General features: G+C 47.5%; 1 protein-coding gene across 1 annotated transcript in view; it reads left to right on the top strand.

The window, feature by feature from the left end:
* The window catches only part of Acss1 (acyl-CoA synthetase short chain family member 1), a 55,942-nt gene that overhangs the window by 14,823 nt on the left and 16,029 nt on the right, over positions 1-25,090 (top strand). Inside the window, exons 3-7 of the mRNA XM_059261589.1 lie at positions 12,496-12,695; positions 15,730-15,905; positions 16,286-16,438; positions 22,921-23,068; positions 24,197-24,334. Coding sequence (XP_059117572.1) covers positions 12,496-12,695; positions 15,730-15,905; positions 16,286-16,438; positions 22,921-23,068; positions 24,197-24,334 — 815 coding nt within the window. The remainder of the gene's footprint in view (positions 1-12,495; positions 12,696-15,729; positions 15,906-16,285; positions 16,439-22,920; positions 23,069-24,196; positions 24,335-25,090) is intronic.

The raw sequence follows: 25,090 nt of genomic DNA, 5'->3' as shown, positions 1-25,090 counted from the left end.
AGGCAGACGGACACATGTACACACTCCCACTCACATACTTTTAAAATCAACCCCCACAGCATGGGTTCAAATCTGCCTTATGCTTTGTGTGGGCTGTGCCACCATCTTGTGAGAAGACACACCCTGAGTGACTTATTAGCCTTTGCCTGTGGGTAGACACGCCTGTGCCCTTCAGGAGCATGTATTCTGCACCCTGGCCTATAATAACCCACTTCACGTGGTCTTTTGTATGTGGCCATAAACTCAGAGCTGTGAGAAGGGAGACAGATGGAGCCAGTTCCCTGGCACACTCTGCCAGAGGGCACCTGAAGTTGGAGTCCAGCTTGGATGTCCTGTGCCACCTCCCAGCAAGTAGGCTTTGGGACCATAGGGAAGCAATAGGCCGAGTTCCCCTTTCACTTGTGGACAGTGGTTGAAGGAAACCACCAGGCAGGGCACGGATAATCTGGTCCTTCCTGAGGCAGGAGGCCAGAAGGCCCTTGGGCAGTCAGTGTCCCTTCTCACCCCCTGGGTGCCTCTCATATGACAATCCTAAACACCTCAGGTGGGCATTGCAGAGACTCTGGGTACATGTGAAGAAGCCCCAGTGCTTTGTGGTAGGACTGATGAAGCTTTGGGACTCTGCTTGCCTGGCTGGTGGGGCCCTCCCTGCTGTGCTTCAGAGTTTCAGCCCAGATTTCTAGGATGGGGGAGCGCATAAGTCAGGGAACTGACTGAGGCTCTGCAGTCCACAAGCGTGACCACAGGAGAGTCACCAGGACTGAACCAACACATTTCTTCTCTTTGGCTCACTGCAGAGGTCTGACTTTGAACGAGAGCCCAGATGACAAACCCTAAGGTCAGTTTTTCTTTTTAGTGAACAGAATGATGGGTTTCATTATGGCATTTTCTTAGATGTGTATCGCTGGGCTTTGCCCCTATTCACTGGCCCCTATCACCCTCCCCTGAGCCCTTCTTCCATCTTATTGGTCCCCTTCTTTCCCCCATAGCCTCCCCCTCTGCTTTAATGGCCTACCTTGTAGCATTGGGGCCCATCCTTCAGTTCTGGCTTGATCTCTGAGAGGAGGGATTGGATGACACTAGTACTCTTCAATGCTAGTTGTGGGATAGGAAGGTGGGGGCGTAACTAGCATTGTAAAATAGTGCAGGGAGCAGGGTCCAGTGCTCTTTAAGAAAGGACAGCACCATGGGCCTGTGCCATGGTTTTCATGGTGCTGATGCTTGTGGTTCTATCCTGGGCCACTGTAGTGGGTGGGACACACTCCTAGGAGGCAACAGGGTCCACAGTTGTAGTGGGGCCATTAGGATGCTGCCTGCCTGCCTTCAAGGCCTCAGTGAGCATCGAGGGGAGGGTGTCCTCCTGGCATGCTGGGCTGGGCATTGGGCATTACTGTAGAGAGCCACAGGGATGTGCAGAATGGGGTCCAGACCATGTGTGTGTGGCTCCCCTTATCCAGGTGACAGGGGTGGCATACAGCACATACTGAAGTCAGGGTGGAGATGGGGGAATCTTTAGCTGGAGCCACCTCCCTAAGAGCCTATTTCTGTCTTGACCCAGAGTGTCTTGATCCAGTGTGACCAGAAGGGGCTGGTCTCTTTGGGTTGAAGTGATAGGAAACTGGAAGTCACTCCTTGGACATCAGCTGGGGAGGTTCTGGGAAGGCTTGGGTTGAGAGGCAGAGGAAGACAAACTTTCGAGGGGTCACAGGTAATCTTGTGCCAGGGTCTTCAGTGGGCCTGCTCCATGTTCTCCTTTCTCCCCAGCTGGGTGTGACCCAGGACATAGCACGCCTCTGACTCTCAATTTTCTCATCTGCAAAGTGGAATCATGCTTTTCTCTGACAGAGTTGAGTGCTGAGTGTGCCACATGTGATGGTCTATTTATTTTAAGTGTGTGTGTGTGTGTGTGTGTGTGTGTGTGTGTGTGTGTGTGTCTGTGTGTGTGTGTGTGTGTGTGTGTAAGTAAGTGAATGTATCTACACCATGTGTGCATGAGTCCATGGAAGTCATGAGGGCATTGAATCCCCTGGAGCTGGAGTTACAGTTAGTTGTGAGCTGCTATGTGGATACTGGGAATGGAAGCTTGTGCCTCTGCAAGAGCAGTATGCAATCCTAACCTCTGAACCAACTCTCCAGTCTTAGTACACTGATTTTAAACCTTTCCTTAAGACCTTGGCTTCTTACATTGAAGTTGGAAGATTTTTTTTTTTAATCTTCTTATATATGACTACTGCTGGATTTCTTTGTCATTTTTTTGGGGCACACTAAGGGTCTCAGAAGTTTATGCTTTAGGTGGAAGGATCTTTGGACTGCTAAGAAGGTGTATTTATGTCTCAGGAATCCTCTTTGATGCAGCCTCTTTGAGGTTTCTCTGGGGCAAGCCTGACCAAGGTTCAGTGTGAAGAGCACACAGAAGCAAACACCTCCCTTGCAGCTGGGTCTCCATGCTGTGAGATCCCTTCTGCCATGCAAGAGCAGTTGGGGGTGGCCAGCTTGCAGGAGGTGGAAAAGCTTCTGCTGGGCAAGAGCAGAGGGACTCAGTTTCCAAGGGGAGGGGCATGGCCTCTGCCCCTGCCTGAGAAGCCTGCCTGCGGTGGAGAACTTCCTTGTTCCTGTTTTGTGTTTTTCTTCCTTTTTCTGCAGCTCTATAGACTATAGCTTATGAATTAGCCCGACTGGCAGTTTTGCCGTATGCAGCTGTGGCTTCCCGTGGCCCTGCCAGGAGGGTCCCCTTTAGGACAGCAGACTTGTGGTTCAGACAGACCTCTTGCTGCTCTAGAAATGTGAAACTGTTCCCCCTCCCACACTGCATTCTCTGTCCCTCTCTAGGGACATTTTTTTTCACCTGTCCCGCTCTTGCCTTTTTGTGTGGGGGACGCAGCATGCCATGCTTAGGGTGCAGCCTTGGGAAGGTGAGGGCAGACTGTGAGGGTTCTGCCACCCAGCCCTCTGCCCTCCTGAAGTCTCTTATCATCTCTTTTGTGTCCAGTCTCTAGCCTGTTGCTCTTCTCCGGTTGCTTGTACCCTGTGGTCTCTCCACCCCCGCTGTGGATGACCTCAGGTCACTATTCAAGGTTACAGCCCAGACTCCCAGAGAGCTTCTGGAGCTGGGAATTTCATACAGCTGGGAAAGTCATTATTAGGTTTGTGCTCAGCTTGGCCTCTGCAAGGCACAGAAAATTCTTCTTCTGGTGTCTGTTGCCTTTCACAGGGTAGTTCTGCAGCCCAGGGACGGCCTGCCCGTGTAGCTTAGTATTGGTTGTCAACTTGACAGGATCCAGGATTGCCTAGCAGACAAACCTCTGGGCTTGTCTGTAAGGGAGTTTGTAAAGTAGGTTAATCAAAGTGGGAAGACCCACCGTAACTGTAGGAGACACATTCCATAGGCTAGGGGGCCCAAACTGGATATAAAGAGAATGGGAGTTGAACACCACATTTATCTCTCTGCTTCCTGACTGCAGATGCCCTGTACCTCTAACTTCCTCTCGCTCCTGCCTTGTGCCCGTCCTGCTAGGACTGTCCTCCTTGAACTGTAAGACAAAGCCGCCTCTTCCATCCTTGAGTTTCAGATATTTGACCACAGCAATGAGAGAAGTCATTAACATACCGGCCACACCACCCAGTTAGCATCCTGTGTGCCTATAGTGTCCTGCTCACTGGCTGTCTTTCAGATTACCTGGAAGGAGGAGAAGCAAGCACTGAGGCCAGCTGGAGATGAGCAGAGTTAGTGGGAGACATCATAAAGACAGAGAGCTAGCTGGAGAAGAAATGGGAGGTTGGGGAGGGCAAAGGTCAGATTGAGTGATAGAGCTGCTTGCCAGTCTGGGAGAATGGAGCTCAAAGTGTCAGGGCAGAAGTGGGCCTTGTCAGTTGGCTCTCTTAGAACAGAGGTCTCTGCCTGGCACTGCCGTGATTTGGCGAGGAGACATTTCACACCAACTAAGCCAGCTGAGCTTCCTCCGAGAAGCCTGGAGAAGAGATCTGGCTCTGTGGTTGGTGAAGTGGATGATTTCATTGTTTTGTGTGAGGTTGTTGGAGCGTTCCCCACTGGTGCCAGTGGAGATGCTTTTGTGGGATTGCAAGGAAGGCTTGAGCCCTCAGAAAGGGTACCAGACCTGGTGAGGTTTCCAGCCTTCATGGACTAGTGCCTCTCAGCAGGAATGAGCTGCTTGACCAAAGTGACAGGACTACCCAAGGGAACCATGTTAGTGTGCTCTCTGCCCTTGAACCTATGTCCCGAAGTGCAGTGGGTCCAACCTCTCAGAGTCTACAGAACTCACTGTTATCTGGAAGCCAGGGTGAGAAGGCGTGTGGCCAGGAAAAGGAGTTGACATGGCTGGAATAGAAAGAGGCATGCAGTTGCTCTTCCCCACCTCCCAGATATTAAATAGAGAGTATGACATGATTGACAGTTTCTTATGAAGGGAAAATACAAATCTTAGTTTAAATTAATTTTAAAGACATCCTCAGGGAGGTCGGAGGGCACAGGCTGTTTCCAGGGCTGCCTGCTGCAGCAAGGCAAGTTTGCTTGAGTTCCCATGCTATTGAGGTCATGCTTAGCTTTCAACACCTTGTTTAGGGAGTCATAGTGGAGGTTTGAAATCGGCCAGATTCACAGTGAGAGGTGAGATTCACACTGTGAGCACTGGTACATGCTGCGAGCGAGCCTGCTTACCCAAGAAAGCTGGTTTTTGAACCCTTGCCAGCGTGACAGGGTCACCGGAACTGCCTCTCCTCACAGTCAAATGCTTCCCCAAGCTGCTCCAAGAGGCAGGGAAAGCACCCAGCCTGTGGCTCCTAGGGAGGCATCCTGGTGACGGTGTCGGCTAGAATGAATCTTTCCCCAGAGATCATTCTCTAAGTGTCAAACTGCAGTGTTCTGTGGACTCACGGAAGCGCCTCAAAAAGAGAATGACTCCCAGCTTGTGTCTAGTCTGGAATTTTCTGTGCGAACTCACTTGGCTTCTCTGTTTTGCCGCATGGGCTTGTGCAGAGTGAGTGCAGGAAATCCACCAGGTGGCCCCGGGGTGGAACAGGACCTGAGAAATGCCTCGTGGCTTGCTTTTTTGTTTGTTTATTATCACAGGGAAAGTGACTGTTTTATGAAGGGTAGTAGCTACATTCATTTTCATGTCTCACCAGGAAAAGGACTCCTTGTGTGGCTTTGGAGCAGTAAACATGTCTGCAGGCCAGGGCGAAGTGTCCTGCCAGGCCCAGCTGTTTTTGCTGGCTAGCACGCTGGGATTCTACCAGCTCACTGGGCCTGGAGCCTGTGGGAGCCTTCCGAGTGCTTACTGCTTTGGCACTTGCCTGCTCTAGGGTGTGAGCTGAGCTTTGTGCCCAGGATAGAACCTCTTTTCCGGAGAGAACCTCTTTTCCGGAGACAAGAGGTGGGCCAAAGGGAAATCAGGCGTTAATGAGGAGAGTCTTTCTCAGATCTGACTAGTTACTTCTATCCTGCAGGGGTGTATTTTTGGCCGACAGATTTCTGGCTTTGGTCAGGAATGTGGATTTGACCTGGACATGGCTGGGGCAACACCAGGGGCAGAAGGTGTTGTGTATGGTGTTCTTCTCCTCCCCTAAGACCTCTTCTCCATTCTGTTCATACAAAGGAAAAGGCTTCATTTCACCTCCAAGTTAGTGGACTTTCATCCATGCTTTTGCTACCTTCCCCGTTTTCAAAAAGGTTAATTTTTAAATTATGCACATTGTGTGTATCTCTGTGTATGTATGTGCACATAAGTGGAGGTGCCCAGAGAGTCAAGAGCTTTGGATGCCCCCTGGAACTGGGGTCACAGGCTGTTGTAAGCTGTCCGGTGCAGGTAGTAGGAACTTGGGTTCTCTGTAAGAGCAGTGTGCTCTTTTAACTGCTGAGCTATCTCTCCAGTCTCTTACTTCCCTTTTGAACAAGTCAGCCTGTGGCTCCCTTGTAGACGAATTTCTAAATGGTCTAACTAAATAAAAAACACGGAGCCAAATATAGGGGTGAAAGCCTTAGAGATCAGGGCAATAGGAATAGCCACCAGCTAACCTTACCTCAGCAGGCCACAGCTTCCAAAGTGAGCTACTTCCTGTCTACCCGCGCCTTTATTGCCTTCCTGTTCTGCCCTCTCATTGGCTCTTAGCCCAGCTACCTCACTTCCTTGTCACTGCCTGTCTGTACAGACCTCCAGGTCTCTGTGGTTGGTACTGTGATTAAAGGCGTGTGTCACCACACTTGGCTCTGTTCCCTAGTATGGCCTTGAACACACAGAGACCCTGCCTGCCAAGTGATCTGATTAAGGGCGTGTGCTACCACTGCATGACTTTTGTGTTTACTTAAAATGGCTTGATATTTCCTCTGATCTCCAGGCAAACTTTATTTATTAACATAGAAATAAAATATCACATTTCAGCACAAATAAAATGTCACCACACTCCCTTCCCTCTCCATCTCCTGTGCTGGGGATGGAACTCAGGGACCCATGCATGCCCAGCTATTCTCTCAGTCCGGTCCTCTTTAAAACAAGCCGGGCGGTGGTGGCGCATGCCTTTAATCCCAACACTCGGGAGGCAGAGGCAGGCAGATCTCTGTGGGTTCAAGGCCAGCCTGGTCTACAAAGTGAGTTCCAGGAAAGGCGCAAAGCGACACAGAGAAACTCTGCCTCGAAAAACAAAAAAACAAAACAAAACAAATACATTTTAAAAAGCAAACTAACTCAAGGGGATAGTAATAACATTAACATGGCTGATGGGGGAAATCATGGTTTTGGGGAAACTTTATATTAGAAAGAAAAGAAGTTATTGTGATCCTGGGGTTTAAGAGAAGAGCTGTCTAAGTCAGGCTTGGGTTTACATCCTGCCCCAGTTAATTCGGTTGAGTAGCTTTGAAGGAAATGTGGCTTAGTTTTCATGTGTCTCGGTTTCCTCATATATAAGGACTTTCCTGTGGGACTACCTTTGGACCTCCAGCCCACAAATAATGGCCCAGAGACTTATTCATTATGGAAGCTTGGCTTTAGCTTAGGCTTTTCTCCAACTAGCTCTTATAACTTAATTAACCCATATTTTTTAAACCTACATTCTACCACATGGCTTGATTACGTCTTTTTAGTACGGCACATCTGACTCTCTCCAAATCAGCTGCCTAAATTGCACACTTAGATTCCTCCTCCCAGTTTCTCTCTCTCTGCCCGGAAGTTCCGCCTATTTTCTCCTGCCTAACTATTGGCCGTTCAGCTTTTTCTTACACCAATCACAGCAACACATCTTCACACAGTGTATAAGTCTCCCACAACACTCGTATGGAGGACTACAGCTTGTAGATTGGTGTTCAGGTCTTGGCTGCCCTGCCACCCCATCCCACCACCACCCTGAGAGACCCGTCTGTTGACAGTACCGTGTGCAGCCTGTGACACTAAAACACAGTAGGCCCTTTAAGAAGTCAAGTCCACTGGGAGGTCTTTGGGTCACTGTGGGCATGCTCTTGAAGGAGATATTGGGACTTTGGTGTGCCCCCCACCTCTCCTCTCCCCTCTCTGCCTGTCACCCTGAGGTGAGAAGATTTCACTGCATACTCTCACCATGATGTCCTGAGCCTCCACTACAGGTCCAAAGCAGTGGAAATAACGATGAAATAATAAATTAGTATAAAACCATAAGCCCAAAACAAACTTTTTCTTTTATTAAAGTGATTCGCTCAGGTATTTTGTTTCAGTGACAGAAAGCTGTTGCAAAAGTCCTTCCTTCTGAAGGATTCGGAACCATCTTGGGTACAGGACACTCTACAGTTGTTAGTGCAGTTATAAGAGGAGGGGGATGAGAATTTGTGAAGGGAACCAGCCACTTTAGGCTGGGGCGTTAAGAGGTGATGGGCCTGAAGGTGGCTGTGCCTGGCCTAGGGAGGAGGCTCCCTGTGCTCACAGTGGAAGCAAGTGTGGCTGGAGGAGGAGGTGGCTGGTGGTTGCACAGGTAGTCCAGGGTGGGCATACCTTCCCCTAGGCTTCTTTAAACCCCAGGCCCCAGTGAGTGCCCAGAGGGCAGCAGCTGTACTTGTGGGTGATCCTGTACCCTTCTTAATCTGCTCCTGCTGTTGTGCTGGCTGCTGGCCACAAAGCCTGTGGCCTGCTCAAGTGAAATGCTTTACTTAAGGCCTCCACAAATACCTGGGCCACGTTTACTCAGAGCCGAGGATCAGATCCTGCGACTTACACAGGACAAACCGGCATTTTATGTTCTCCCTCACAGGAAGAGACATATGAGGTGCCTGTCTCTGCTAAGGAGTCATCAGAGAATTAAGGTTGTAGATCAGTGGTAGAATGCTTGCCTAGAATGTGTAAGGTGCTGGCTTCTATCTCGAGAACAGTCTAAAAATGTATCTTTTAAAAAGTCTGTCTCAATGAATAAAGTTTTATTTAGCTGTGTGTGTAGGTCAGTGATAGAGTGATTGCCTTACATGTGTAAGGTCCTGGATGCAATACCCATGTAGAAAAAAAAAAAAAGGCAGTTAAGGAGTTGTTTGTATTCACATTCTTTCCTACCTCTTAGCTTATTTTCTGTAATGATTATAGCCGCTGTCTATGAAATACCTTTAAAGATGCCTGGGGCGTCATAGTTGGGGCCTACAGTTCCTTTAGTGGTGCACTCTTTTATAAGGTCATTTTATTCCAAAGTGTGGGGAGCCTAGTGAGATCTTGTTATTATAGGTATTAGCTTCTCTTGGGTAGATATGTCTACCACGGCAGATGGGCAAAGCAACAGTTCCACCCAGGCTAGCATGGTGAACCAGTAAGTTAGTCAGAGTTCCTTACAGAAGCCTGGGAGAGGGGTTAGTTACAGCCCCCACCCCCAAACAGTTGCGTGACTGAAGAGTGCCACTCCGGCATGGATGATTACTTTCCAACCTCTTTACACTTGGAGCACCCCTGAGATCACAAGCAGCTGGAGCAGACTTGCTGGGAAGGGGTGGTGGTGCAGGAGGGAGTGGCTGGAGTCTCTGGTGAGGGTCTGACACCATCCCCTTCTGTAAGAAAGCAGCAGAGCCAGGTCTTGATAGGGTGGCCTGCAGGTATTCACAGCTGTTGCAGTTAACAGGGCAATGGTAGCTATGCTCACAGGACATTGCTCCACAACAGATCCTCATCTTTGCTCAGACACGACTGCGTGTCCAGGGAGACACCCTTCTGGGGGGCTAAAGACTGAGGTCAGTACCTTCACCAGAGTGTAGCACACCGCAAGGAAAGTACACGTGTTTTCTGAGAGAATCTAGAAAACATAGCTGGAGTGGCCCAGGTTGACTAGAAGTCCCGGTATCACTCCCAGCCACCCAGGTATTGTCTCATGGGATCCCCTGATTGTGTCTTGGGCTTTCACTGGCAAACAGCAGCAGCTTTGGGAGTTTTCCATGTCGAAGTATGGTGCTTAATATTTTCGTCAAGGCTCTGTGCTAAAGGTCACGGTCATAACAGCTCACGATGGCGTACTTGGTTTATAAGCCTGTCCAGCCCATTTCTGTGGCTTCCATTCTCTGAGGGTTGTAAGCAGCAGAGTGAGTGGATTTCATCACTATAAAATCAGGCTTTATGGCTCAGAAACTGTTCCCAGGGCTGGTTCCTCAAGATAGGATGCAGTCTTGTCACATTCTGCATCGCTAAAACTGCACTGAAGGGAATCCTATAGTCTAGAGATTGTAGCAGAGTCCTTCTCTGTTTGCTTAGGTCATGGAGTTGGCCCTCCAAGGCTTGAGGGTAGAGAGATTATGCCAGTGGGCTGCAGGGGTGTGGTTCATTGTCTTGGACCTGTGTGGTTGCCATTTTATGTTCACTTGCTGTACTCATTTATATATTCATTTAATAAATATTTTCTGAGTGTCTTTTATGACCTTGCCTTATTATAAATGCTGAGCAGAAGGCAATGAATATGACTCAAAGCTCTGTCTAGGCAGACCTTGTACTCTATGGGACAGGCAGATACTAAAGAGGATGAGATTTTTCAGCTGGTGTTTATTTTATGATCTTGGAAAGCCAGAGTCAGTGTGGGAAATGGACAAACTATCCATTGTCAATTTGTTGTTTCCTAAATACAACACACACCAGTCAATATCTTCCTTCCTTGGGCTAACATCAGGAAATGACTAGAAGGGAAAGAATCTTTCAATATCGGTCATGAAAACAAAACAAAACAAAACAAAACAAAACAAAAACAGCTTTGAACTGGGCTTGGTGGCGGCACACACCTGTAATTCTAGCACGCATGAGGTGAGACAGGAGGTGGAGGGTTCCAGGTCAGCCTAGGCTATATTGAGAGTTTCTGGTTAGCCTGGGCTATGAGGTCCTATCTCATAGCAATGACAACAACAACACCCAAAAATGAGTAGGTAAATACAGCTCCTTCTTCTCTGGACTCTCTTTCTTGCTGTTTCCTGTTAGAGCTCATCTCAGACTCTCAGGCTGGGGTGGAGGGTGCACTTACATTGTGTGACGTTAGGCAAGTGTCAGGCTGATCACAGAACTTGTAGTAGGGTTGCGTCTGCTATAGGAAGGTCTTGCTATAAGAACAGGCCACAGTCCTTTCTTTAAACTGCTGCCTCAGGGCAAAGGCTGCGTTTCAATACCAGTGGTCAGCGGGCATGGCACTCGAGACTCCATCTCCCTCAGCACTGCCCAGGGCATAAGCTCTAGAGATGTGAAAACAGAGCTGGTGGGAAGGGCCCTGATTTCTTCATGCATTACTGATCACAGCTGGTTTTTTTTTTGGTTTTTTTTTTGTTTGTTTGTTTGTTTGTTTGTTTTTTTTTAGCACCGGTCAGGCTTCTTAGAGGAGTAGGAGTGATTCTGGGCCCTAGATTCTGTGGCTTTGGCCTTGGAGCGTTTTTTCATTGTTAACTTAGGGAAAGGGTAGGCAAAGTGCCGCTGAATGGCCCCTTTGTCCTCTTTAAAGCTTCAAGGAGAAAAGATGGAAGCCCTCAAGGGGCACTGGGCTGAGCTGGGCAGGAGTGGCCAGCAGCTGAGCCAATAGCAGGGCCGGACGGGCATCAGGCGCACTCGGGTGCCTCTGCAGAACAGCTTCAGAAGAAACAAAGGGCCCCTTGAACTCTGCCTGAGATGGGGGCTGCATTTTCACTCTGCTGTCGTTTCCCAGGGGCCTCTCGTTGAGATTAGCCTTTCTTGAAACCCCGTGGATAGGGAATTGTGCTTTTCAGGGGCTTTGAGGGGCTTGAAGCAAGGTTCCCCCTTGGGCCTGCTTGCAGGCCTGGCTCTGCCTTATTTGGAGCATCTTGGTACAATTCAGAGGTCAGGAGTGTGGCCAGGAAAAGGGGGTCTTTGTTCTCCCACTTACTCTAGCCTTCTGAGTTAGTTTTTTGTTGTAATTAATTAATTAATATTAATTAATAATTATTAGTTAATTGTTGTAAATAATTATTTAATATCAAACAATGTACAGAAAAAGAGGGAAAATGACTGGGTATCCATTTTCCACGTCCAAGTTTGATGAGAAAAGGTGTTAGAACAGCCAGCCACACGCTTACTTCTGTCCCTGCTCTGCTTTTCTCCTCTTCTGCCTCCACTGTGGGGCAGCTTTCCTATTCTATACTCCTGATTTTTTTCCTTCCTTCCTTCCTTCCTTCTTTCCTTCGTTCCTTCCTTCCCTCCTTCCCTCCTTTCTTCCCTTGGTTTTTCGAGACAAGGTTTCTCTGTGTAGCCCTGGCTGTTCTGGAATGAACTCTGTAGACCAGGCTGGTCTTGAACTCACAGAGATCTGCCTGCCTCTGCCTCCCGAGTGCTGGGATTAAAGGTGTGCACCGCCACTTGGCTGCTCCTGGTTTTCTTGGAATTCAGTATCATGGACTATGACTAGCCAAGGGTTATGATTATGAAAGAATCGTTAGTTAACTCTGAGCCAACCCAACTTCTTATCTTTTGATTAGCTGGCTAAATGTTATGACCTGGTGAGGACTCTTATGTCATGTGGATGTAGGGGTGTGTGTGTGTGTGTGTGTGTGTGTGTGTGTGTGTGTGTGTGTGCCTGTTTGTTGCCAGTCTGTCATTTGTGCCCAGTCAGTGCTGGGCACAGATCTCTGCCTGTCAACTCTGCCCAGGGGGTTAGAGGCAGGGTGGTCATCTTTCTGTTGCTTTCTCTTCCCAGTCACTATGGCTTCACATTTGGTACCTGTCCCACCAAGGTCTAAGCACTTGACTAGAAGTGTTTCTTGGTGCCTCGGCTTCTGTTGATATAGAAAACTGGGACCCTCCTTTTCTCTTGCCGGAAGACTTTCTTTAAAACTTGCCTCTGCCTTTTTTTTTTTTTTTTTTTTTTTAAGCCAACATTCTTAGAAGTCTTGGGAACATGACCTCTCAGAAACTAAAATGACTGTCTTGCCATGCTGCAAACCCACCTGCTCTCCTTCTGCACTGGGCTGGGACACAGTGCCTGTAGTCTGTGACCTGTCCCACTCTGCATTGTGCTGTATTGTGGCTCTTCCTTGTCTCTAATGGCCTTCTCTTCTCTATGCTGCAGGGAGCTTCTGGAGACCACGTGCCGCCTGGCCAACACCCTGAAGAGGCATGGAGTGCACCGAGGGGACCGTGTGGCCATATACATGCCTGTGTCCCCCGTGGCTGTGGCGGCAATGCTGGCCTGTGCCAGGATTGGAGCTATCCACACAGTGGTATTTGCTGGCTTTAGTGCAGAGTCCTTGGCTGGGAGGATCAATGATGGTGAGCATGGGTGGGCATGGGAGGAGCTCAGAAGTCCCTAGGCCTTGTGTATGATGAGCCAACATACTCCCACCCATGGTTCATTAGACAGTCTTCTTACTGGCCTTGCGCTTGAAATTTACTAGCTTCAGTCTCTTGGGCTGGGATTATAGGTGAACACCATTTTGCCCATCAAACACAACTGAAATTTTCATTTTATTCTTATGTTCTGTAAGTTTATTGAATGCTTATTAACTTTCATAGTTTTCAAATGGATTTCCTACCTACAGTCCATGTCTTCCGTGGGTAGAGACAGCGTTACTTCTTCCTTTCCACTCTTGATGGTTTTCATTTAGTTCTCCAATGGCACTGGTTGGAAGTCCTGTGACCATGTTGACTAGTGATGGGGTAAGCTGGCATGCTCATCTGGGTCCTGATCGCAGAGGGAATGCGTTGCTTTTGTTTTTTCTCCAGTCTGAATATGCTGTCAGCCATGGCGTTGCCTGGATGCTCTTTATCAGGTTGAGGACATTTCATCGGATTCCTCCTTTGTTTCGTGTTTCTAGCATGAAAGGTGTTGGATTTGTCAGATGCTTTCCCTGCACTCGTTGAAACATAGGTTTTTCCTGTATTCTGTTAATATCGTGTATGACATTGTTGGGTTCTGTTTGCTGAGCTCTCCTCGCTTTCCTGTAGGCAAACCCTACCTGCTGTGGGCTACAATCTTGTTACTAGTAGCACTGAGGGGCTCTGCAACATTGTTCAGGAGGGATACTTATTCACCTACAGTTTTCTTTTAGTGTTTTTGTCTGACATTGGCATCAAAATAATGCCGTCCTCATTAAATGAAATCAGAAATATAACTTCCTCCTGTTTTTGAAAGAACTGGAGAAGGATTGGTGCTAGTTGACTAGGACTCCATCTGTCCAAGGTGCAAGGTCTTCTTGTTTTGTTTTTTTGTTTGTTTTGTTTTTTTGAGAGAGTGTTTCTCTATGTAGCTTTGAAGCCCTTCCTGGAACTCACTTCTATAGCCCAGGCTGGCCTTGAACTCACAGAGATCCTCCACCTCTGCCACTTGAGTGCTGGGATTTAAGGTGTGTGCCACCACCACCCGGCTTGCAGTCTTCTTAAATGTCAATTCTTCATTTGCCAGTGCACCTGCCTGATCCTGGTCTTTTCTTTACGAAGGGGTTACTATTGTCTCCCTCCTTTTGTTTTTTGAGTTAGGGTCTTACTATGTAGCTCTGGCTGTCCTGGACCTCACTATGTAGACCAGGCTGGCCTCAAAGATCAGCCTGCCTCTTCCTCCTGAGTGCTGGGATTAAAGGTGTGCGCCACCATGCCTTACTATGATTCCCTTTTAATTAGGAAACAGACACAGAGAATTAAGTGAATTTACCCCAAATCACACAGCTGATAAGTGGGAGAACTGGGATTTTCCCTAAGAGCTGATGCTGTAGCATTTAGCGGGCTGCTCCTGTCCCTCCTGCTGCTGTAACTAGAGTGACTGAGTGTGTCTGCTAGGATTCTCTGAGGATGAGGACTGTAGTATACGGTTACGTGGTGGGAACTGGGGAAGCTCCCAGAACTTGGGGACCTCTGAATGAACAGTGTGGGAGTGCAGAGGTTGGCTGGTTATGAGGCTCAGGAAGGCCCCTCCTGCAACTATTCTTCAGGATTGTCCACTAAGAAGAACCTGTGCCTTCAGTCATCTAGGAGAGGAGTTGACCCAGGAGGCACCATTGATGGTAGGCCATGGGGCTGGGAAAAGGAGTCCAGATTGGACTCCAGAGCTTCCCTCACAGGGGGAAATGGACAGCAGTGTATGACCCAGGATCAGATTTAAGGCCCTAGGATATTAGTTATTTTTTGTATCATTGTAACTAAATACCTGATTAAAACACCTTAAGTGGGGAAGGGCTTATTTGGGGTTAGGGTTTTGGAGAGTTCAGTCCATTTTGCTTGGCTCCACTGATTCTGTGCCCACAGTGAGGGGGAATATTATGCTGGTGGGACCGTCAAGCGGAGGCTGCTCACCTCATAGCAGACAGAAAACAGAGAAGAGACTCTGTGTGTGTGTGTGTGTGTGTGTGTGTGTGTGTGTGTGTGTGTGTGTGTGACAACCTTCAGCTTCCTGCCCCCAAGCAATCCACTTACTGTCACTAGGTTCCACCTCCTAAAGTTTCTAGAACCTCTCAAAATATCACCACCAGCTTGGGAACCTGGGGGAGACACTTGAAATTCAATCCTTAACACCCAAGAGTATGGAGAACTCCTGCAGGTAGTACCACTGCCGAATATTTACTCTAGACTCCTACACGGGACAGACTGAAAATTAATCCACACACGGGAGTCTGTTTGTTGGGTTATCCCCTTAAGGTAGTGTGAAGGCTAGTCTCTCAGAACCATAGTGTCTCTCACACTCTGCCCCGGGCCTCAGCTAGCTTGGCTGTAGAAGTGTGGACTTCCAGGGAGAGTGCTGAGCCAAGCCTGGCTGGGTCTTTGAAGAGAGGGAGGGATGTAACAGGGGGATGCTCCCCTGAAGGCAAGGCTGGGCTACAACTCCTGGCACCCATGTGGAGGCAGTGGCTCTATTCTCCAGGCAGCAAAGGGCTTTGGCCTACAGAAGTCACTGGCAGGACTGAGTATGTGGAAGCCTTGGGATTTGGTCTTCATCTCTTGGTGTTTCTCTGCCCCGGTGGTTACACTAGGCAGTGTGACCATTCCTTACTTGGGGCAAGCTCCTGGGACAGGTGAGAGGGTAAAAGCCTGGCTGGGAAACTGTCTTTATGTTGTTAACTTGAGGAAGAACAGTTTAGTCTCAAAGAAATTTGTTTCTGGTTCTTTCCCACTTACCCCCCGAGTTGAGGAAAGACAGGGCACTTCTATGTGACACCCCGAGCTTCCACAGCAAGCAGACCCTTACATTTTCTGTGGGTTCTTTTACTGGATTGGATTTCCTCTGTCTTACTCTTAGACCTGGAATATCCAGCTATAAGTCAGGCCGGGCTGTGAGGGTTTACACTGATCAGACAGTCTGTGTTGTGTTCCTTAGCCAAGTGCAAGGTTGTTATCACCTTCAACCAAGGACTCCGGGGAGGGCGTGTAGTGGAACTGAAGAAAATAGTGGACGAAGCTGTGAAGAGTTGCCCAACAGTCCAGCACGTCCTGGTGGCTCACAGGACAGACGCCAAGGTCCACATGGGGAATCTGGACATTCCCCTTGAGCAGGTTGGTTTACCTCATGTGGTACAGTGTGAGGAGAGATTATTATTACATCACCTGGGTCTGGGAATTGTTAGGCTCCTAGTCTGGATTTTCTAGATGTGCCCCTCTAGTTTCCTCCGCCCCTGCCCCCCCGGCCCCCCCCGTCCCCCCTCCCCCCGCAATGGGAATGGAGCCCAGCATTTTGCATATGCTAAGTAGGAGCTCAAACACCAAGCTATATCATTAGCCTCAATCCATCTTTTCGAGTCTTTGCATTTGAAACTGACATAGAATGTAAACTTTGAGAGTCCTGACTTCAGCTAGGGAAATGGTTCTCTCCAGAGGCCTAATGGAGGGGAGTGGCTAAATGCCTTGACCCAGTGATGTGCTTCTGTCCCTTCCAGGAAATGGCCAAAGAGGCCCCTGTGTGTGCCCCTGAAAGCATGAGCAGTGAAGACATGCTCTTCATGCTCTACACCTCTGGGAGCACTGGCTCACCCAAGGGACTCGTTCATACGCAGGCGGGCTATCTACTGTATGCTGCCATGACGCACAAGGTAGGAACCCAGGGGAAAAGAATGAAGGATGGCCCCTGCTGTGCCTCTGGCAGATTCTGGGTAGGGCAAGGAGGAACCACAGTGATGGCTAGAATCCTTGCAGCCACAGCTTGTGGTACTGATGTGTGCTTGTAGCACGCTTATGAGCAGGCTGTGGTGAACTATGGCGCAGTAGAGTGGGTGTGTGAAAGAGAGAGAAGAGCCGGGGTGCATCTGAGCTTGCAGTGGCCCAACAGCCCCTCAATCCTGCTCCAGGTCCTTCTGCTGGTGGTGTGGGGGATGGAGCCCATGGAGGCTCCCTTTCATTTCTGACTTCATGAGCTCCTTACACATGTATCTTACAGCTGTGTTGTAAAGAGAAAGGATATAAACAGCAGGAACTCACCAGGGCTGGAGTGGTGGAATACGTGCTTAGTGTGCACAAAGCACTGGCTTCCAGCTGCAGAACTGCAGAAAACCAAAGCCAAGCCAAACGCAGCCCTGTCTTGGTGTAAAAATAAGTGCATTCACTATTATATGCCAAAATACTTATTTTTCTTCCACTCAGAAGTTCATAGTTCATCCTTTCCTTCTGATTTTTACTTTTTGTTTGTTTTTATTTCATTAGAATTTTTTTATACAATATAGTTTGATCATGTTTTCCCCCTCCCCTAAAGTCTTACCAGGTCTTCCCCACCTCCCTAACCAAACTTTCTGTTCTCTCTTTCAAAAAAAAGAAACAAAAACAAACTCCCCCAAACAAAAACAAAAGCAAGTATAACACCAATAAGACAAAAAAAAAAAGAAAAATCCACAAAAATATCATTGAGTCCATATTATCTTTGTCAACCATGCCTGGGTATGGGCCCTGCCCTGGAGTATGGTTGATATACCCAGTGACACACTCTTGGACAAAACTGATTTTCCCTTTGCCAGTGAGTATCAGTTGCAGATAACTTCTTTGTTAGGGGTGAGAAATCCTGTGGTGGTTTGAATAGGAATGGCCTCCATAGACGCATATGTTGGAATACTTGGTCCATAGGGAGTGGCCCCATTAAGAGGTGTGGCCTTGTTGGAGTAGATGTGGCTTTGTTTGAGGAAGGGTGTCACTAGGGGTAGATTTGAGGTCACAGAAGCCCAAGCCAGTTCTCTGCCTGCTGCCTGCAGATCCAGATGTAGGACTCTCAGCTACCTCTCCAGTACCATGTCTGCCTGCATGCCCTTATGCTTCCTGCCATGACAGTAATGGACTAAGCCTCTCAACCTGTAAGTCAGCCCCAATTAAATGCTTTCCTTTATCAGAGTTGCTGTGGTCATGGTGTCTCTTCACAGCAATAAAACTGTAACTAAGCTAGACCCTGTGTCTTCTTTTCCTCCCAGTGCTGGGAACCTGTGCAGGCCTTGCGCATGCTGCCATAGTCTGTGAGTTCATATTAGCACCAGTCTTGTGTCTGGAAGACACTGTCTCCTTGGAGTCATCTGTCCCCTCTGGCTTTTACAATCTTTGTGTTTTGTTTTTTTTTTTTTTAAGATAGAATCTTACTCAGTGGCCCAGACTGACCTCAAACTTGTGTCATCCTTCTGCTTCAGCTTCCCAAGAGCTGGGCTTATAGGCATGTATCACCAAGCCTGGCTTCCCACTGATCCCAAAAATGAAAAGAAAAAAATTGTAGTTGCTAAAACAATTGAGGATTCAAAAGTAAAAATAGAATAAAAAACACGTTTATAAAGAAATTTGAAATATTAAGTGGAAATTGCACAACAGTGGGCCACCCTTCAGGCATGTGAAACGACAGATCATGCTTTTATTCCAATAAATGTATATAGAAAGTGTTGATGGGTAGATGGCTGTGATTTAACATGGGTCGCTGGTTGCCTCGGGGAGTAGCTGACACTTCCCAGCTAGGAGTGAGTTTCTAGGTTCCATTGGTGGATGGGATGCTCTATTCCTAAAGGTAAACTCACCTACAACTAGTAACAACAGTAAAGGTCTGTTCTATCATGAGGCCAGAGTTCCAGCCAGGCTTCCAGAGAAAGCCTTGTGTCCCAGAAAAATCTTGGCTGGTGTTTTAGTCACTGTTCTATTGCTGTGAAGAGACACCATGACCAAGGCAACTCTTAGAAAAGAAAACATTTAATTGGGTGCTTGCTTACAGTTCCAGAGTATAGTTCATAATCATGGCATGAAGCAGGTATAGTGCTGGAGAAGTAGCTGAGAGTTCTAAATCCTGATCCATAGGCAGAGAGAGAGAGAGAGAGAGAGAGAGAGAGAGAGAGAGAGAGAGAGAGAGAGAGAGAGAGACTGCACCCGGCACAGGCTTTGAAACCTTACAGCCCACCTCCAATGACACACTTTCTCCAGGAAGGCTACACCTCCTAATCCTTCTAGTCCTATCAAAGGGTTCTACTCCTTGGTTCCTAATCATTCAAATATATGAGCCTATGGGGGCCATTCTCATTCAGACCACCACTTCTCACTCTCTGGTCCCCATAAACTTGTAGTCATGTCATAATGCAAAAATGCATTCAGTTCAACTTCAAAGGTCCCCATAGACTATGGCAGTCTCAACACTGTTTAAAAGTCCAAAGTCTCTGAGACACAGGACAGTATCTTAATCATAAACCCCTGTAAAATCAAAATCAAAAAGCATATCATGTACTTCCAACATACAATAGCACAGAATATACATTACCATTCCAAAAAGGAGGAAAGCAAGCATAGCGAGGACATACTGGACCAAAGCAAGACCGAAACCCAGCAAGGCAAACTCCAAATGCTGTATTTCCATGTTTGGTGTCAAAGCACTTTTCAGATCTCCAACTCCTTTCAGCTTTGTTGACCGCAATACACTCCTCTCTCTTGAGCTGGTTCTGTTTCCTGTTAGCAGCTTGCTTTGGCAGGTATCCCATCTCTGGCGACTCCCACATTTTGGGAGCTCTAACACAATCCAGGCTTCACTTTCACAGCTTCGTGCAATGGCCTCTCTGGACCTCCGTGCAGGGAAACCTATGACACACCCCTGGTCTCAGCAGCTTTCCTTAGCTGGAGGGAGACTCCACCACCCTTTTCTTGTATCCCTGACTTTAAAGCCAGCATCATGAGGGGGGCTGAAGCTGCCAAACTCTGTTGCTTGCTGGCACTGGAACTTGACCCCTTACATTTGCATCAGCTTTCTGTTGTTAACGGTGGTTCCCTTTGCTGCTTAATTCCTTCTCACAAGTTGGAAGGTTATCTGGGTGGGGTCTTGCCCTGAGGTTCCCACTCTATTCTATTTAGCATCAGGATTTTCTTTAAGTTTTTTTTTTTTTTTTTTAATCTCTTTGAGCATAGGACTTAGCTCCAACATCACCTTTCGTGGTGCTTTTCCTCCTCAAACTGTACATGTTGTATTTCTCTTCATTCAGTTTGCCCCTTTTCATTCTATCTATGTACAGGTATATGTATATATATATATATATGTATATACACATACACAAGAATGATTAATAACCACACATCAGAGTCAATACTAGGCTGTCTTGAAATCTCCTTTGCCAAAGCCATTAATCCAAAACTCTAATTTAGCCTCAGGTAGATTTTTAGAACAAAGTGAAAAACAGCCGTGTTCTTTGCCAAAATATCACAAAAATGGCCTCTAGGCCACTCACTAATGTTCTTCCCCTCTGAAACTTCTTGAGCTGGGCTACCACCGTTCAAGTCACCCTCAGTACTGTCTTCCATGCTCCTATGAAAATATCCTGTTAAACACTGCTTAAAGCATTCAAATGCTTTTCTAGACCGAAATCCCAAAGTCTTCCATATTCCTCCAACAAACAGCATGGTCAGGCCTGTCATAGCAATATCCCAGTCCCTGGTACCAATCTCTGTCTTAGTCACTGTTCTATTGCTATGAAGAGACACCACAACCAAGGCAACTCTTGTATATATAAAAAAGCATTTAATTGGGTACTTGCTTACAGTTTCAGAGGCTTAGTCCATTATCATCATCATTGGCAGGGAGCATGGTGGCAAGGTGGCATTCACGACACTGGAGAAGTAGCTAAGAGATTTTATGACCTGATCCAAAGGCAGAGTGAGATCGAGAGAGAGAGAGAGAGAGAGAGAGAGAGAGAGAGAGAGAGAGAGAGAGAGAGAGAGGTCAGGCCTGGTATAGGCTTTTTGAAATCTCCAAGCTTACCCCCAGTGACACATTTCCTCTAACAAGGCCACACCTCCTAATCCTTCTCAAATAGTGCCACCCCCTGATGACTACACATTCAAATAAATGGGCCTATGGGGCCATTCTTATTCAAACTACCACAAGGGGGTAGAGATAGGGAAGGGAGCATCTTTTTCAAAACTTCGGTGTTTTTTTAAAGAGCACTGGGAGACTTTCAGGCTTTTATGGCTAAGAACAAACAGGCAAGAGAGAGTGTGTCTTTCTGCTCATTTGGTGTTAGAAGCTTTTTCTGTGCCAAGTGTCACACTCAGGCCTTGGGGTATAAGAAGGCCTGAGGTGGTCCCAGGAACCCAGGCAACTCTATAGCCCTCTCTCTGTGTGGCTATGACACAGCAATAAGACGTTTGGATTAAAAGTCTGGTTTCCCCTCTAGGTGTGCCCAGCTCTGCTTTGATGTGGCTGGTTCAGCTTGTGCAAGTGCTGAGGCTTCCATGTCTCTGTGTTCTCAGTGGAAGATGGCTAGAGGCATCCACACTGGGGCTGTCCTGTACTCAGATGACAGTGTGTGCTAGGGTCCTTGGTTCAAATGTTGTTGATGCTTACCATTGTTGTAGGGATCTTTGTGTATGCTCACGCACAAGTGTACATGTTTTAATGCACATGTACGTATTCACCTGGGAGAATGTTCACACGTCTATAAATGTATGTGATGCATACAAATGAGCCTATTTGCCCACATGCATGTGATCATGTGTTTATAGGTGTTCTCATGCACATGGCTGCATGCTGATGGTATTTGGGACTATTAGAGAAGAAGATGATTCACTGTGAAGGGCGATAGAGGTGTGAGTGACATTGGGGCATGCAGTGGCTGCATAGACTTTCCTGGCTGCTGGGCCTTTTGGAGAATGACTACACACAACCCCTGGTTTCCTGTAAGAGACTATGGAGAAAGAAATCTCCAGCCCCAGGACAGACAATTTGGATCTGAATTGCATACATATTTTTTTTTTTCTGCTCTTGAGTGCTTGGGGTTTTAAACTAAGAACATCCTGTTTCCCCAGAACAGTGAAAGTGCCTTTCTTCTCCAGAGCATCCTTGCTGGCCTGGAGACACAACTTCACAAGGGTCTGATTGCTCACGATCTCTCACAGCTGCTTGTAAACTGCTGATTCCTAGAGAAACTGACCCTGTCTGTGGCAGCAGGAACTGGGGGACTTCCCAACCAAAGATTAAAAATATTGTTTTTTGAGACAAGGTCTTTCTATGTAGTCTTGGCTGGCCTGGAACTTTCCATGTAGATCAGAGTGGCCTCAAACTCAGAGATTTGCCTGCCTCTGCCTTCCAAGAGTGAGGATCTAAAGCTGTGTGTCACCATGCCCAGCAAAACTCTTTTTTGAACATACACAAATCCTACCAAAATCCAATCTGTGGTTCAAAGAGTTACTGTAAAATGAACATCACTTTGGTGAAGAAACAGACTATCAGTCTTGCAGAAGCCTCCTCTACAGTCCTATCCTTTATAGTGTGACACATCACTGACCCATGTTCCTTTCGAGGTTCACCCCAGAGCCACATCCCTAGAAATACATACTCCTGTTCATCACAATATTTGGATGTTTTCTTTACCCCGTGGGTTCCCCTTTATCCCTTTCATTTCCTTGGACTTTGTCTATGGCAGCTGGTTATTTGTCACTGGGTCCCTCTAAGCTTTGTTTTCCTCAAATGGTCAACAGGATCCCAAGATGACCCTTCAGCAAGGGGAAGCTGATGGTGCTCCATGGGTGCTTGCATTTGATTTTTTAAAAAATTTAAATGTTAAAAAAAACAACAACACTGGTATAAGGTAGTTCAGAAATATGCCAGATTTTTTTTTCTTTCTCCTGATGCTATGAGTTGAACTTAGGGGTTCATGTATGACAAGCCTGTACTCTATTGCCAGCGTACATTCCCACTTCAAGTTGCCACACCTTAATTGTACAAGGAGATGAAATGGCACCGCTGGGTGTGTACGTGTTCCAGGACATGGGCCATCTTCAGCTCACAGATCAACTCCTGAGCAACTTCCTCCTGTAGCTCAGCATGATTTTGCTTGGAGTTTCCCCCTAGGCTCGTGTACCGTGTACTGTTTGGTACTGGCTATGCTGCTGCTGTCTGTGTGGATGATTCTGTCTTCCGCTGTGCTCTGTGGGAAACTCCTACAAGCCATCACTCACCTTACTCCTGGCTGTGGTGGCTGTGTCAGTTACAGCCTGCTGTGCAAATGACTATGCCTTGGTGGTGGGCAGGAAACGGGTGACTTGGGGAAGGCAAACTCTTGAGGGTCCCTTCCTGTGTCCGTAGCTCGTGTTTGACTACCAGCCAGGCGATGTCTTTGGCTGTGTGGCTGACATCGGTTGGATCACAGGGCACAGCTATGTGGTGTATGGACCCCTCTGCAATGGAGCTACCACGGTCCTTTTTGAGAGCACCCCTGTTTACCCGGATGCTGGTGAGGACCAAGAACTCTGGTGAGGCCTGCTCTAGGTAGTGTGGGAGGGATCTCAAGGTTGGAGGGAAGGGTCACAGAAGCCTGGAGGCTTGGATCTGGCAAGGGAACTGTTCTTGTGTCCCATTGACCAGAATGCCAAGCGGACACTAAAGACGCTACATGAACTGGAGCCTAGTGCTGTGTGCAGAAAGATCAGAGGGAGTTGCTCAGGGAAGAATCTCATTTCAAAACTCCCCATTTCACTTTCACTGCCCCTGTATTGGAAGCTGGCTGCAGAGAGCATCACTTTAACATTCTCTGTCTCATATTTAGGGCCACCCCACTTGTCTACATCTACCCTTTCCTCAAAGCCTAGGCCAGCTGCCCATCTTTCCTTCCCTCCTCAGCCTCACTGCCCAAGCCTTTAGGACCATACATGGCTTGTAGCCACCCTTGTTAAGCGGCACTCACTTTGAGGGTATGGCCTCATCCTGCTGTCTTTGATATTTCTCTCACACAACACAATGTCCCCAAATATTTGCTTTAATGTAGTCAAATTGCGGGGGCTCTGCTGCTGGCTCTTGCCCTAGCATGCCACAGTGTTGGGGCATGAACTTTTCCTGATGCCTCTTGGTCCCCTCCAGCGGCACTCAAGGAAGCATAATGGAGTGAAAGCAGGGATGGAGGGTCATTGCTTAAATGCAGCTTCAGGGAATAGTGTGAGCTACGGAGTTTCATGAGTATTAGGTGTGTGTTTTCTGGGCACATGGCTGCACACATACCGGTGGCTATGTTGTTACCAAGGGAAGACGAGTCATTTCTTTAGGGTCCATTTAATCACCACTGATCAAAGTTCCATGCCATTTTTTTTTTTTTAAACTTGCAGCAATAACATCTGAAGCTGATCCCTGGCTAGCTCACGTAGAATGCCTCACGTGATGCTGTCATCTAAGGTTGGGTGTAGAAGCCTCTGCATGCCACCTTGTAGTTAGGGAGTTCCCTAGAACTCCATTCTTCAGGGATGGTATTGGCTCCTTTTCTATGATCACATATATAACCCCAGCCCTTAGTAACTCTGAGTTTAGCTTGAATGTGTATCAAATAGGCCATGCTTGGTGGGATCTTTGGCTGACTCTGCCCCTGTTGTAGGTCGCTACTGGGAGACAGTGCAGAGGCTAAAGATCAACCAGTTCTATGGTGCCCCAACAGCCGTCCGGCTGCTACTGAAGTACGGGGATGCCTGGGTGAAAAAGTATGACCGATCCTCCCTGCGCACATTGGGGTCAGGTGAGCAAAGGGCTGCGTGGCTTAGCATGGGCCTGAGGCTCAGAGTGCTAGGCAGTGCTGAATTGAGTAGTTCTGACAGATGACTAGCAAGAAGGGCACCCCATTGTTTCAGCAGTAGTTGCTCTAAACTGATGAGCAAGGATTGTGTGTTAGTCCTGGAAACTTTCCTGACACTGAAAAGTCAGGCCACAAGATGCTAAGGCGGAGTACCTCTTTTCAGAGGCTTAAGATCCATCAAACGTACAGATGCTAAGGAGCCAGGTTGATAAAGACTTTCTTTCATACATAACACAGATGATTGCTACCTACATCAACTATAGAAGAATATAGACTAGAAAGCAGAATAGGATATGGAAGGCTCCCTCTAGCAACCTCTTGCTGTGACCACATAGTTCTCTCAGTGTGTGTTCTTATGTTCTGAACTTCATGTGGATGGGGCCATACAATGTGTTGTCATGGGTAGCAATGGCTTGCTTATTTTCATAACTATATGGTATTCCACTATATAGATATACCCCAACTTATCCATTCTACCCTTAAAGGCAGTCTCTTTCTGGCTGTGATGAGCAAGACTGGCATGGGTCTGTCCTTGTACATGCCCATTTTTTTTGGTCAGGTGTCTACTTTTAGTTCTGTGGAATGAAGTTAGGAGTCAATATTTCAGATAGTGGGGTAAACACATCTTTAGCTTTAATAGATTCTGCCCCTGACAATTGTCCAAAGTAGTTGTACGCGATGTATACTCTCTTAAATGTG

Source organism: Peromyscus eremicus, chromosome 4, assembly GCF_949786415.1.
Source record: "Peromyscus eremicus chromosome 4, PerEre_H2_v1, whole genome shotgun sequence".
In the NCBI taxonomy this organism is placed as follows: domain Eukaryota; kingdom Metazoa; phylum Chordata; class Mammalia; order Rodentia; family Cricetidae; genus Peromyscus; species Peromyscus eremicus.
Note: the sequence above shows the minus strand (reverse complement) of the source record. Positions and strands in the feature narration are given on the sequence as shown.